Here is a 12,995-nt window from a genome sequence, read left to right as displayed (position 1 = left end):
GTCTTCCTCTTCCTCCTGGTTTTCCTTCCCCCATTTCCCAGCTTTTATTCAGGTGTAAGAAACCTCCACGTCTTCCTCATTTCTTCTGTTCTATCGTTTGCACTTTTGGTTGACGCTTGAGAGATCACAGGTGGGTTGGGTTTCTTGCTTTTGCTGCTTGGTCTTGAGGGATTTCCTTGGTTTTCCAAGATTGAAGTTTTGGGCATTCGAAATTTGTGGGGTTCTTCGATTTTGTGCTTTTTAGTCTCTGGGTTGCCGCCGTCTGATTTCCCTGCGCCATGGCTTCTTCCTTGAAGATTGGTCTCTGTGTTTCAGGGCTTAACGAATATTTGCGTTACTCCAATCCCAAATCCTCTGGGGTTTCTGGGTTTTGTTCTACTTCTATTTCTGCCTCTCAGTTCAGAGGGTCGAATCAGCCGCCGTTTCCTGTTTTGACCGTTGATTTCTTGGGAAAACCTGAAGTCATAATCTCGGATCAAAATGGCTTCAGAAACTCCAACCCCACCAAAGCCCTAAATAGCCTGACCATTAAGGTACGCCCTTTCTTTCTTTCTTTTTTTTTTTTTTCTCTCTTGGGAAGATTTACTGTTTCTTGGTAATGTCTTGGGTCTGAAATTGGATGTGTAAATTTGTTTGTGGTTTCAGGCACAGGCATCTATCTGCATAAGCCGAGCTCAGCGATGGTGGGAGAAGACCTTGAAACCTAATATGGTGGAGATCCGCTCTGCCCAAGCCCTCGTGGATGCATTAATTGATGCTGGTGATAGATTGGCCATTATTGACTTCTATTCCCCTGGCTGTGGAGGCTGCAAAGCCCTTCATCCTAAGGTATCATTTTGTTGCTAAATGGGTTTTAGCTTGTATAAATTTCTGATATATTAGGGATCAATTTTGAACTTGGATTTGAGGATGTTGCTGATCAAACCCATTTCTGTATCAGATCTGTCAACTGGCTGAATCGAACCCAGATGCAATTTTTCTCAAAGTTAACTTTGAGGAGCTCAAAACCATGTGCCAAGCTCTCCATATTCGTGTTCTTCCTTTCTTCAGGTTCTACAGAGGTGGAGAAGGCCGCGTTTGCAGCTTTAGCTGCACAAATGCAACTGTAAGAAGAAGCCCCAGCTTTTCAATTTTTTAGAAACAAGAAAGGAATTTTCATAGCCTGGCCAGAGTCTAACTAGTAACTCCCATTATTGCATTGCAGATCAAGAAATTCAAGGATGCATTGGCTAAACACGGCACTGATCGATGCAGCATCGTTCCAGCTAGAGGATTAGACGAATCCGAGCTCGAACGGTTAGCTTCAGCAGGTGAATTATCATTAAGGCCGCCATCACCATATTCCAAGGAAGGAACATTGAAGGATCTAGTGATGAGAGACATGGATTTTTATGGTTCTTGGGGCAATAAAATGGAACTCCTGGAAGATAACCTGATTCTGAAGGTCTGAAGCCATGAATGGCACCAAGAACAAGAAGATTGAAAGAATTATTAGCTGTGGAGGAAAAAGTTACTCCCTGTTTTTGTATTTGTTTAGCTGAATTCTTTCTTTTTTTGGGGATTCTTGTACATAGTGAGGATTGGGTTTTTTCCCCCATAAGCAAGGCCTCTGATTTTTCTTAATGTGTGCCTTTGCCCCATTGCCCTGCCTGTATTGCCAATCTGTTGAAGAACTGGAATTGGTCGTCTGTTTCAGTTTTTTAATACAGATGAAGCTTTTGATTGTGATTCAGTTCTTCTCATCTCATACTTTTTCTCCTCTGTTTCACTTTGAAAGCAATTTCGATTCAATGAGAACATGGTCTGAATCTTGCTTTCATTATCAGAAGCATCACAGCCGTTGAATTCTCTCTTAAATGTGAAGTAAAGAATCAGATTTCTCATGGAAAAATGGAAGTTGCAATATGAAGTTTTAACCGTTGAAAGATAACTTTGATCCGTTTCTTGCCATCTGGTAAAAGCACCGTTGAAGATTTTTACTTGGCCGTTAAACATCAAATCCAGGGGCAAAAAGGAAGCCATTTATTTAAGATGGAACGAAAATCTTATTTAATAATTACAATTATTCAAGAAGAAAATCTTATTTCGAGAAATTACTTGAAGATTGTTGAAACATGTAAAGTGTGAATTCGAATCTCTTTTAATACACTTGAGGTTCACAAAATATTGCCGTCTTATTTGTCTCTTTTCGATCAATAATACATGTGATGGTGACGAAAGCTTCATAAAAAGTTGAAGAAAATGAAATAGAAAGATGTAAAGGATAAAAGGCCATAAATACATCAAAAGAAACTGTTTATTTTGTTTTTATTTATGTATTTTTTTTATTCCAAAGGTCTTTCTATAAGTTGCCATTCCATAGCACCAATAATCATCTTCCAACCTCGTCAAACTGTCTATCCCATCCTACTTGTTGTATTAAAAAAAATCAAAATCAAAATCTTGTTTTTAAGAAATAATATTCTTTCTATAACAAGAAATAATAATTATTAATTACATCATTATTGATCTCTACTCTTATACTCTTATTTTATGTGAGAACTAGAGAATGAACCTTTCAATTTCTAGGCTGGGAAGAGATTGGGAAATAAATGAATTTTCGAACTCCTGCACAATCTTTTTCTCTTAGCTTCAACCTTCTAATTTTATGAAAAATATTTGACTCTTCAAAAGTAAGGATGAATTTTGTCCTTTAATATAATTAAATATTTGACAATTAAAAGAGAGAAATATAAAACTTTTTTTTTTAATAATGAGTTTTCAAATGTTTAGTGTATGGACAAAGTTACTTCTTATTTTGAAGAGTCAAGTATTTTTTAATTTTATTAAAAATTAATATTACTTGATAATTTATATTATAATGGCATCGTATGTGTGTGGTAAAACTTTATTTTAAATATAAAAATCAATAGCCTATTTTTTTTCTCAAAAAGTAACATAATATTTAACTTTTTTTAGTACAACAAATTGTAGGTGCAGAGATTTGAATCTCCAATCTCAAAAGAGTAAGCTTATATTAATTAACGATGAACTAAGTTCACATTCATACCTAATATTTAACTTAAATGCAATAAGAAAAAAGTATACATATTTATATAACACTAAATGTCTAAATTAACCCAAAAAAAAAGATAATTAGTTCAATAAATAAAATATAATTTTATGGTCAGAAGTGGAATTTGATTGGGAGTTTGCTGCGCCGACGTCGCCCGCTTTATTTGACGTTAAGAAATAATGCCGAGGGAGGCTCCGCTCGATCCTAAAAAAAGGTGTCCCAAAATAGGTTTAATGTTTAAAAATTTTCAATTATATCTTTCAATTTTAAAATTAATCAAGAACAAAAAATAAGATGGGGCGGTAAGTACATAAGTTGTGCGATAAAAAATATTGTGATGTCAGGAAAATAATTTAAAAAATTATGATAAAATATCATTTATGAGAAAACAAAATTTTTGATGGAGTAAGCCAACTACGCCAAAATATGGATCCTCCCTTAATGTAATCAATTGATAAAAATTAAGGCTAATTAAGAAATTCAAGATAACCAAATCTAAAAACCATTAGTTGGTTGATAAATTTATTACCTTCTTTACTGAGTATCAGCTTAGATGTGATTCGAACTTTTTGTCACTGGTAACTTTTATTTTACCATTCACCACGATATGATATTTCAACCTTGATTCTTTACTGAAATAGTTGTTTTAAAATAATGTTAAAATGGTTAAATTGAAAATTTCGAATAATAAAGACATGACTAAAATTTATCACAAATTTTAAGGATATAATTAAAATCACTTATGCAGTGTATCTCCATTTTCACCGTTGGCTGTCGTGTCAGATTTATGTTTTCTTTTTAACTTTAAAGTTTAGATAATTTAACTTGAAAAAATATATATATCGAAACATGTGCCTCACGTGTGACCCAATATTTATTATTGTAAACAAAATTGAGACTTGTGGGTCCCATACATACCCCTATATCGTGGAACTGACGTGGATGAACACATTCCAACTCATCATGACCCCACATCTGATTTAAGAATTCTCTTCTCATGTCGGTCATGCTCACTTATTGTTGCTGTATATATATCGGTATAAAAGTTAGTGAACAGATTTGAGAATATTACCCTCTAAATAAGGATGTTTGCATATTGCCAACAAACCAAAGCCTAATTATTTAATCAATAAGTAAACTATATTATATTTAATGCAAGTTCAAAGGCACACGCCACCTAGACCCTACACGGATCCGTCCCTTAATATTTGTTAATGCTGGAAGAAGTTTTAACCAACTTCGACATGAGCTTGCAAAAGTTACTTCAAAAAACGTTATAATCTTAATTTAATTTATATTTAACTTTAACGAATGAAAGAATTGATTTGATAACATGAATATTGCTGTAATTACCCTCTACTCCCTTCTTTCAAGGTGGAAGTTATATAATACTTTGAATAATAATTATAATGCATAATTAAAAAAATATAGAATAAATATCATTTTAATTTACGGTGTTAAATTATTGACAAACCAAAAATTGAAGTATTTACAATCTTTAATCATGTATTTTCACTTTAAATGTAATATTTACTATTTTGCCATAATTATTTTATTACTATTTAGATGGTAATGTCCGTGGAGCTATGTGCGAAAGAAGGCCAGTGGGCCGTATGACTAAAGTTATTGGGTCGGCCTGACCCAGTTAGACGGCTGGCCCACCTAAATAAGCCCATAACAAACCCTTCCCATATATTAAAGAAAAATGTAAGTTCCACTGCCACCCTCACGTGAGTAGAATGGTCCAAGTTGGAGACTTGAATCTCCATGCTCCTATTTTAATTTATCGTATTAAAAAAATCAATTTCATTATAATTATCATTTTTTTTTGTTTCGAGATCAACGTGTGCGGGTGAGGGATCGAATTTATAACCTCTTAGTTGAAATATATGTCAATTACCACTGAGTTATGCTCATTTTTTTTATAGTTTAAATCTCATTTTATATCACCTTTAAAAAAAAATCATTTTATTCATTAAACCTTATATATTTTTTAAGTACAACTCTCAAATTTTGTTTTATCTATAAACTAATTTCAATCTTGGATTCTTATATTTTAAATAACTATTTTAGTCTTATATAACCTATATGACACACTAATACATGCTCATATGGGTAGGTTAATACAAATCAATCACGTTATCCATTGGACAAAAACCTAATTAAGACAACATCCACAACTTTTTGTAAAAATTGAATAAAACAATAAATACTTTAAAAGTTTAGAAACTCTAATAAAATAACATTTTAAAATATCAAGGGCAAAATCAAAATAAAAATTAAAAAATACCATTTTTTTTAGGATTAGAAAAAAAAACCATTTTAGTCTTTATCAAATCCATTAAACATAAGCATGAAATTAAAAACAAATTACTTAAATTATTTATTATATACAGTTTTATTTGGAGAAATTAATTAAGAAGAAAATTAGTTACGTCGTTATCGCGTCGGTCTTAACTCTTAAGTAGGAGTTTACGCGATATGGATACCGTCGTGAAATTTCCATCGCGGCCCCAAAAAAGGTCTAAAACCCGCCAATTCCCAATTCCCAGTTGCCACACATCGATTAAACATATTTCGATGTGCGTGCTCTGGTTTTCTTAATCCAATAGCCTCATCCCTCCTTTAAAACCCAATTCTCCCCCGACTTGTTTATCGCGTCCGTTTCCGGCGACAAGTTTTCTCCATTGTTTCTTCTGTATTTCTCGTTTGATTCTTAGGCAAAATTCCCGACAAAAGTTTCCATGGGTAGGCGCGGATTGTTTGATTTGGAGAGGCATTTTGCATTCTATGGGGCTTATCACAGCAACCCAACAAATGTTTTCATTCATATCCTGTTCGTGTGGCCAATTTTCTTCACTGCCCTTATGCTCTTCTACTTCACCCCCTCCTTCTACTCTTTGCCTAAATGCCCTTGTGGGTTCAATCATGGCCTCGTTTTGAATTTTGGGTTTTTGTTGGCTTTGGTTTATGGCGCTTTCTACATACTTTTGGATAAGAGATCTGGGTCTTTGGCCGCTTTCATGTGTTTTCTCTGCTGGGTTGGAGGTAGCGTTTTTGCTTATAAACTCGGCTTTGATCGAACTTGGAAGGTAAACGCCCTTTTTTTCCTCGTTTGACTATTTAATACTTCACAGATCTTTAAAAAACCATATTTAGGTTGTCTTGTTTCTGCTCCAATTCTGATATTTGAACCATTCATGAAACTCAGTTCCCTTATACTTTTATTTAATTTTTGATGGGGCCGGAATTTATGGTTTTGATTTGATGTTGCCTAGGAACAAGGTTGGGTCGGTAATGGTGTGACTAAGCTTCTCTAGAATTTAATTCTCCTGTAAAATAGTACAGGTTTCATTTTCGTAGAGAAAAGCTCATTATAGCATAAAAGTAACTAAACTTCGATCCTTTCCAAAATAAGAAAGAGGAAAGAAATTTGTTCCAGCTTCTCCTGACTATATGGTTGTTGTAGAATTTACTGCTCATATTTATTATTTGGTATCTTATTTCCAAACAGAAAAGGCTGATAATGCCCGGCCAATATTGAAAAATAATTTAGTATTCGATCCTTCGCTGAAATAAGAACGAAGAAAAGAAAAACCTTTGGCTCCGTGTTGAGCTCTTCTTCTTCTTCTGGTCTTCTTCTTTATAAGTAGTTGTGCTTCAGCTTCAACGAAGTGAACATGAATATGAATGCAGATCTTAGCTCTTATTTGCGCTTTCTCTTCATCTTCAAGTTTGTAAAAGATTGTGCTGGCAAAGCATTTGGTCTCAATGACCATAAAGTGAACTCTGAAGTCTGAATAGATATCTCTGCTCCTGTTTGGGCATGGTCTGTTTTTGTGATTAAACATTGATCAGTTACCTTCTGACAATTTTCAATGTTCTAGAAATGACTGAGTTGACAGCACTATCTATTTGTTTATTAAACTCGTGTAGCTTCTGTCTTTATTATCAAACACAACCTTCTCCCTATGTTGTTTGATGGTGATTTTATGGCTTCAGAGTTAAAGTAATGCCTTACATGCAGCAGTTAGGTTTAATTACACTTGAATTTGGCAGAAGTCTTTGTTTGACTGGTTTATATTACAAAGCTCTTCTTAGAACACTGGTTAAGTTGCTTCCTCCCTATGATCCGATGTGTCCTTTTGTTGTCCTTGTCTTCTTGGCTACTCTGTCTTTATAGCATGTTAATATTGTTGTACTAGGCTAAACTTGATGAACATCAATTTTGAAGAAATTTTAGGAAGTACTTTTTCGAGGATCATCTCAAAGTCTTGTGACTGAAATTTGGGATGAGAAAGCTTGCAGCTTTTGAATATTGGACCAGCTGGGAGATTCCTTTTAGATAACTTAAGGCCACCCTTTGAAAAAAAAAAGAAAAAACCTGTATACTATACGATTGACACTCTTTCTTTTTCTTTTTTGACATCGTACTAACTCGACAGTACTCCTCGGCATACATCTGTAATCCTATGTCAAACTTTAAGGATCTAAAAGACATGTCCAATTCCTTGCAGAATTTATACTGTCTCTAGCATGAAAGCTTAAACTGTTTATTTTGTCATTTGGTGTATCAGGTAGTGCTGGCTGCACAGTTGTTGTGTTGGACAAGCCAGTTTCTTGGTCATGGATTGTTCGAGGTAACTGATAAACTAGTTAAACTTCATAAACATTAACATGTTTTCTTATTGTTTCAATCCCTCAATTAAGCTGGGTTTTGGTTTCGTTTGACAGAAACGAGCGCCTGCTCTCATCGACAACCTTGCTCAAGCTTTTCTAATGGCTCCATTCTTCGTTTTGTTGGAGGTAATCTTTGCTCAAACCCCTTCTTATACCAAGATCCTCTTTTGTTCATCAACAAAAGTAGAGCATTTGAAAATGTGTCTAATTTGAGAATTCTCTGCAGATTCTTCAAGGTTTATTCAAATACGAACCATATAAAGGATTTCACGCAAGCGTAAAAGCGAAGATAGAAGCCGAGAAGAAAGCGTGGCAAGACAAGAAAGAAAAAAAAAGCTCTTAGCTTGAACATCCCTTTTAACCATTTGTAGAGAATAATGTATAAAATACGTATGTTTGATTTGGTGTTGTGTGGAACTGAGTAATTGAAAGCTCTAATATGTTTGAAAAATTCAGTAAATAGAGAGTTTGCACTTTGCATACTAATTGTATTTGAATTGAATTAGATTATTAGAAGGTCGCATGTGGGGATTCGTTTCACTTTCTTCTGTTCACATGGAAAAAACGGTGTCGTACAAGTATGGGAATATTTATTTTTGTGCATTCACACCATCATTTTTGCTAATAAGGTTATTGTTTTACAATATTATTTAACATCTCTTTTATACTCATTTTGTTCTTAAAGAGTGGGTAGTTTTTATCATTTATGTATTTTTGTTCATAGTAGTTGAATTTTGTTTTTATGCTCAAAATTATAATTATAATTTAATATAGAGGTAGATATGTATTGGAATGGATTGCTTTTTCTATTGCCATAACAAGTAAAGCAGGCAAATCAAAGAATAAAATAAGGGGATATAATTTAAATTCCCATTTTCCCATTACCCATTCATACCAATTATAAAACTTTTAGGCCTAATTTATTATTTAGAATGAAAAATGACTCATTCTTATTAAAACATATAAAATTAGGATTCTGATTATTAATTTTGAGAGAACGGATTCCTAAAAAATAAGTACTTTCGTGGGGAAGTCATATGCTTAGTTTAAATTGATTCTCATCTCAAATATTGCAAATAAAATCAATTGTTTGAAGGTTAGAATTTCACCCTTTGTTGTAAAATTATTTCTGGGGAGGAAAAATAAGTTTTCTCTAATATTGTTAAGAAAAAGCTGCACACTTACCAAGATGTGGGTTATGGTCTCGTCCTGCCCATGGCATAAGACTGGCAGCAAGGACCTAGCATGAAAGTCCGATCTATTATGACCAGCGCGGTTGTTCGTTATTTCCTTGAAATAAGTATTTGTCTTCAAGTTTGTGTTTAGTCAATAACGTTTCATTTATATTTTACGATGTAAAAGAAACATACCTCTTAATATCCATGTCAACCCGTCTAATTTTGGTTGAATATATGGCTAAATTATAAAAAATAGAACAATACTACTATCATTTCAAAAGCTTCGAAATCATCCTCAACCTTTCATAAATGTCTCAAAATTACTCTTTGAACAAACATCCATTAATATTTTGAAAATGACGTGATAATTAACACGGAAGAAATTGTCGTTTTCAAAAGAAGAATTAGGATAAATTTGAGTGAATAATGAAAGAAGAAAAATCTCCGGACAATAGAAGATGAAGATTTTGAAGACGAAATTGATAGGTTAATCTTGTGATTAGGTTCCGTTGCGTGGCATGCCAAACTTTTGTGTTAGTGATATAAGAGCTTCGTTTATGGAGCTTCGTTTCACTTCACTTCATCTTTCTCATCTCTCTGTAATCTTTCTGAGTTTTGTTTTGTTGTGTAAGGAGCTCTGAACCCACACAACTTCAATCAACTTGGAGCTCAAGGACCCGTCACTTTCTTACGCCCACTTTAAACTCCTCACCCTTCCTTTCCCTCTCTCTCTCTCTCTCTCTCTCTGTTTCTCCCAAATATTTTACTCTTTCACCCAAAGATTTTGGTTTTCTCCGACCAAATACACTGGAACAAAACATGACATCCTCTGTTACCGATGATTCCCAGATTGTTTTGCCGCCCGGATTTCGCTTCCATCCAACCGATGAAGAGCTTATTTCTCATTATCTCTCTAAGAAGGTGGTCGATTCCAATTTCTCTTGCAAACCCATTGGAGACGTCGATCTCAACAAGTCTGAGCCTTGGGATTTGCCCTGTAAGATCCTCCATCTATTTTTTTTCCCTCTCTCTGTGTTGTGGAAATGAAACTACTGGTTTTGATTGCTGGGGTTTGTTTTTTGTTCTAAGGGAAAGCGAAAATGGGGGAAAAGGAATGGTACTTTTTCTGTTTGAGGGATAGGAAGTATCCCACTGGGTTGAGAACGAACAGAGCCACTGAATCAGGGTATTGGAAAGCTACAGGCAAAGATAAGGAGATTTACAGAGGAAAAACGCTGGTGGGGATGAAGAAAACTCTTGTTTTCTATGGGGGAAGAGCCCCAAAAGGGGAGAAATCCAACTGGGTCATGCATGAATTCAGATTAGAGGGAAAACCCTCTGCCATTATTAACCACCCAAATACTGCAAAGGTACAAAATTTACTCTGTTTTTGTTTGTTGTTTTGAGATGATCTTTTGAAATTACAGAGCTCTCTGTTTTTTCTTTTTGGGTTTTGAACTTTTGGGTTTGTTTTTTTTTCTTGCAGAATGAATGGGTGATTTCGAGGGTGTTCCAGAAGAGCTGTGGAGGGAAAAAAGTTCACATTTCTGGGTTGGTTAAATTGGGTTCTTGTTCTTCTTCTGCTCTGCCGCCATTGAAGGATTCTTCTTCTTCTTCTTCATCGTTCAAGATCAAACCAGTTCCCGAATTGGCTCACGTGCCCTGCTTCTCCAACGCCATGGATTCTTCTCAAAGAACCCCACCGAGAATCACTGATTATTCTCTCAATTTCACTTCCTATTTTCCCACTATTTTCCCGAGAAACACACAGCCCACTCCATTGTACAATCCAGAATCCATCTCTTTCCCTTCAAATTTGCAGTTTCCAAACATGGCTCGAACATTCAAACCTGCAGAAGGGGAAAGAATCAGCGTGTCCCAAGAAACAGGGCTAACTACTGATATGAACATCGAAATCTCTTCTGTTGTTTCGAATCTCGAAATGGGTCGATCGCCATTCGACAATCAGAACGCTCCCTCTGCTTCAACTGCTGCACCGTTGAACTTGAACCCCCAAATGGTATGGAATTACTGAAGCAATTCGCAAAAGGGGTTGCTTTCAATTGATGAATAATGTGTAAACGTGTCTTTTTGGTGCTGTGAAAGTGAAGTTGGAGCAGTGCTTAAATGGCTTCCGCAGCCATTGAAGATATTATGTTGGGAGTAAAGTCAGTATCAATATGATAAGGATAATGGATGGTCTCCATCTCTATCTTCTTTCTTTATTACAAACAAACAAACAAAATTGTGTGCAAATTCGCTTTCATATCCAGCTCTTTACATGATATAATTGAGTCAAGTAATCTTAGTACATTTTGAATGATTATGGTTTAGTTTGAGTTTTGATTAAAATTTTGTTCAAATGTTTCATGTTTTATTTATGTTATATGTGACTTTTTTTTCCCTTTCAAATATTATATGAGACATTAGTGCGTAGTTAAGATTATTTATGTCAAAGCGAATCTAATTCAACGGTAATTAACATATATCTTAGGTTTTGAGTTGGATCTCCCACCCACACATATTGTATTAAAAAGAAAGTTATGATTATTTATGAGAGTTTAATTAAGGTGTCTTTACGAATTCACATCGCCATTATCTCCCTTAAGATGTCAAAAGCGAGTATAGTTATAATTAGTATATATTTTTGACTAAGAGAATATAAGTTCGAATTCCACATTACAGTTGTACTAAAAAAAATATCTCTCGTAAGATAGGAATTAAATTATAATACCGATTTAAATATATATATATATATATATATGTATGTATGTATATATGTATATGTATATGTTGTGTAAACTATAAATATATGTATTTTTTCATAAGCATAAGTTTATGACATAATTGGTAAAGCAACAATGCACAAAATTTAATTTTGTGATATTTATCCTTCATACGAACTTTTACCTAGGAAGAGAGAAAATAGTAGATTTCTTTACATATTAGAAAAATAAAGCTTTTGCAAAAATTTACGATTTTTTACCTATGAAGAAAAAAGAAAAGAGTAGATTAATTTACGTATTAGAAAAATAAAACTCTTTTCAAATATACTACGAAAGTACGATTATTTTCTAGTAGAAAATATCTATTCTATAGATATGTTTGATAAAATTAATGCATTTACTCGAATGTCTCATCTTATGACTAGACTACTCTAGGTAGAGTGTTAGACTCTTATTAAAACGAGTCTCTTCTAAAGATAAAAAAAATCAAAATTAATTTTCATTTTAAAAAGAATAGTTAATTGAACAATTTTACAACATCTAATTAAGAAAAATTTATTAAGCGTCAGGTGTACTGAAAAAGCAGTATAAAATTATTAATTATAAATTCGTCCAATAATTCTTTATGACAGAAGCTATTAATCTTTTGGCTTGGATTGGGTCTGATGGTTGATAACATCACCGCTGGGTATTGATCAGAACCTATAATTGGTTGCCACATGGCGGTGTTTCTCTCCAGCGGTCGCCAAGGTCAATATCACCCACCACAACTTTTTCAAGAAAATTCCACCCTTGATTGGCAAATTCCTTTTTCTTGGAATAGAAAACTCTCAATTATATATGAAAATTTTAACCCATTTAATTTTATTATCTTTTCTTGGGTGGTCAGAGATCAATGTTATCCATTTTTGCATGTTAAGGAAAATCCCAGAACTTTTATCCAAAGTATTATAATATAAATACATTTTGTATTTTGCATTATATTATATTGCATGTATGTATGTCTAAAGTGATTATACTTTCCATATTTTGTCATAAAATTCCAATGCATATCCATTTATCATTAAAGTGTTTGATTCATTGAAGGTTGTAAAGCACTAACAACACATACTAGTGGTATCTTTTTTTCTTTTTTTTTTTTTTAACCTTTTTCAATAATCTCTTGTGCGAAAAATATGAATGTTAGGTTGAATGCACAAACTTAAATTAAGTTGTTTTTACCATGTTTGTTTTTTTTATTTGATAAACTTCACAATTCTTTTTTTAATCATGATTTAAAAACTTTTCAGGTAAAAATTTATGAACGATAACCATAATATTTTGGGTTCACAATATGTGAGGGTGGAAATGCGAACT

General features: G+C 33.7%; 3 protein-coding genes across 3 annotated transcripts; all 3 read left to right on the top strand.

Annotated features, from left to right (window-relative positions):
* Nucleotides 1–8: 8 nt before the first annotated feature.
* LOC111008701 (thioredoxin-like 1-2, chloroplastic) lies at nt 9–1,732 on the top strand. Its single transcript, XM_022281467.2, has 4 exons — nt 9–533; nt 646–828; nt 941–1,105; nt 1,205–1,732. The coding sequence occupies exons 1-4, from the start codon at nt 279–281 to the stop codon at nt 1,448–1,450; spliced, it is 849 nt and encodes a 282-aa protein (XP_022137159.1). The 5' UTR covers nt 9–278; the 3' UTR covers nt 1,451–1,732.
* Nucleotides 1,733–5,543: 3,811 nt separating this feature from the next.
* LOC111009061 (2-hydroxy-palmitic acid dioxygenase MPO1) lies at nt 5,544–8,221 on the top strand. The gene is made up of 4 exons (XM_022281993.2): nt 5,544–6,147; nt 7,633–7,695; nt 7,790–7,861; nt 7,962–8,221. The coding sequence occupies exons 1-4, from the start codon at nt 5,800–5,802 to the stop codon at nt 8,076–8,078; spliced, it is 600 nt and encodes a 199-aa protein (XP_022137685.1). The 5' UTR covers nt 5,544–5,799; the 3' UTR covers nt 8,079–8,221.
* Nucleotides 8,222–9,407: 1,186 nt separating this feature from the next.
* Nucleotides 9,408–11,265, top strand: LOC111008598 (NAC domain-containing protein 100). The gene is made up of 3 exons (XM_022281347.2): nt 9,408–9,910; nt 10,003–10,283; nt 10,400–11,265. Exons 1-3 carry the CDS (start codon nt 9,733–9,735, stop codon nt 10,946–10,948), a joined length of 1,008 nt encoding a protein of 335 aa, XP_022137039.1. The 5' UTR covers nt 9,408–9,732; the 3' UTR covers nt 10,949–11,265.
* Nucleotides 11,266–12,995: the final 1,730 nt, after the last annotated feature.

This window comes from Momordica charantia (assembly GCF_013281855.1).
Source record: "Momordica charantia cultivar OHB3-1 chromosome 3 unlocalized genomic scaffold, Mcharantia_2.0 BLBB01000003.1, whole genome shotgun sequence".
Taxonomy (NCBI): Eukaryota; Viridiplantae; Streptophyta; class Magnoliopsida; order Cucurbitales; family Cucurbitaceae; genus Momordica; species Momordica charantia.
Note: the sequence above shows the minus strand (reverse complement) of the source record. Positions and strands in the feature narration are given on the sequence as shown.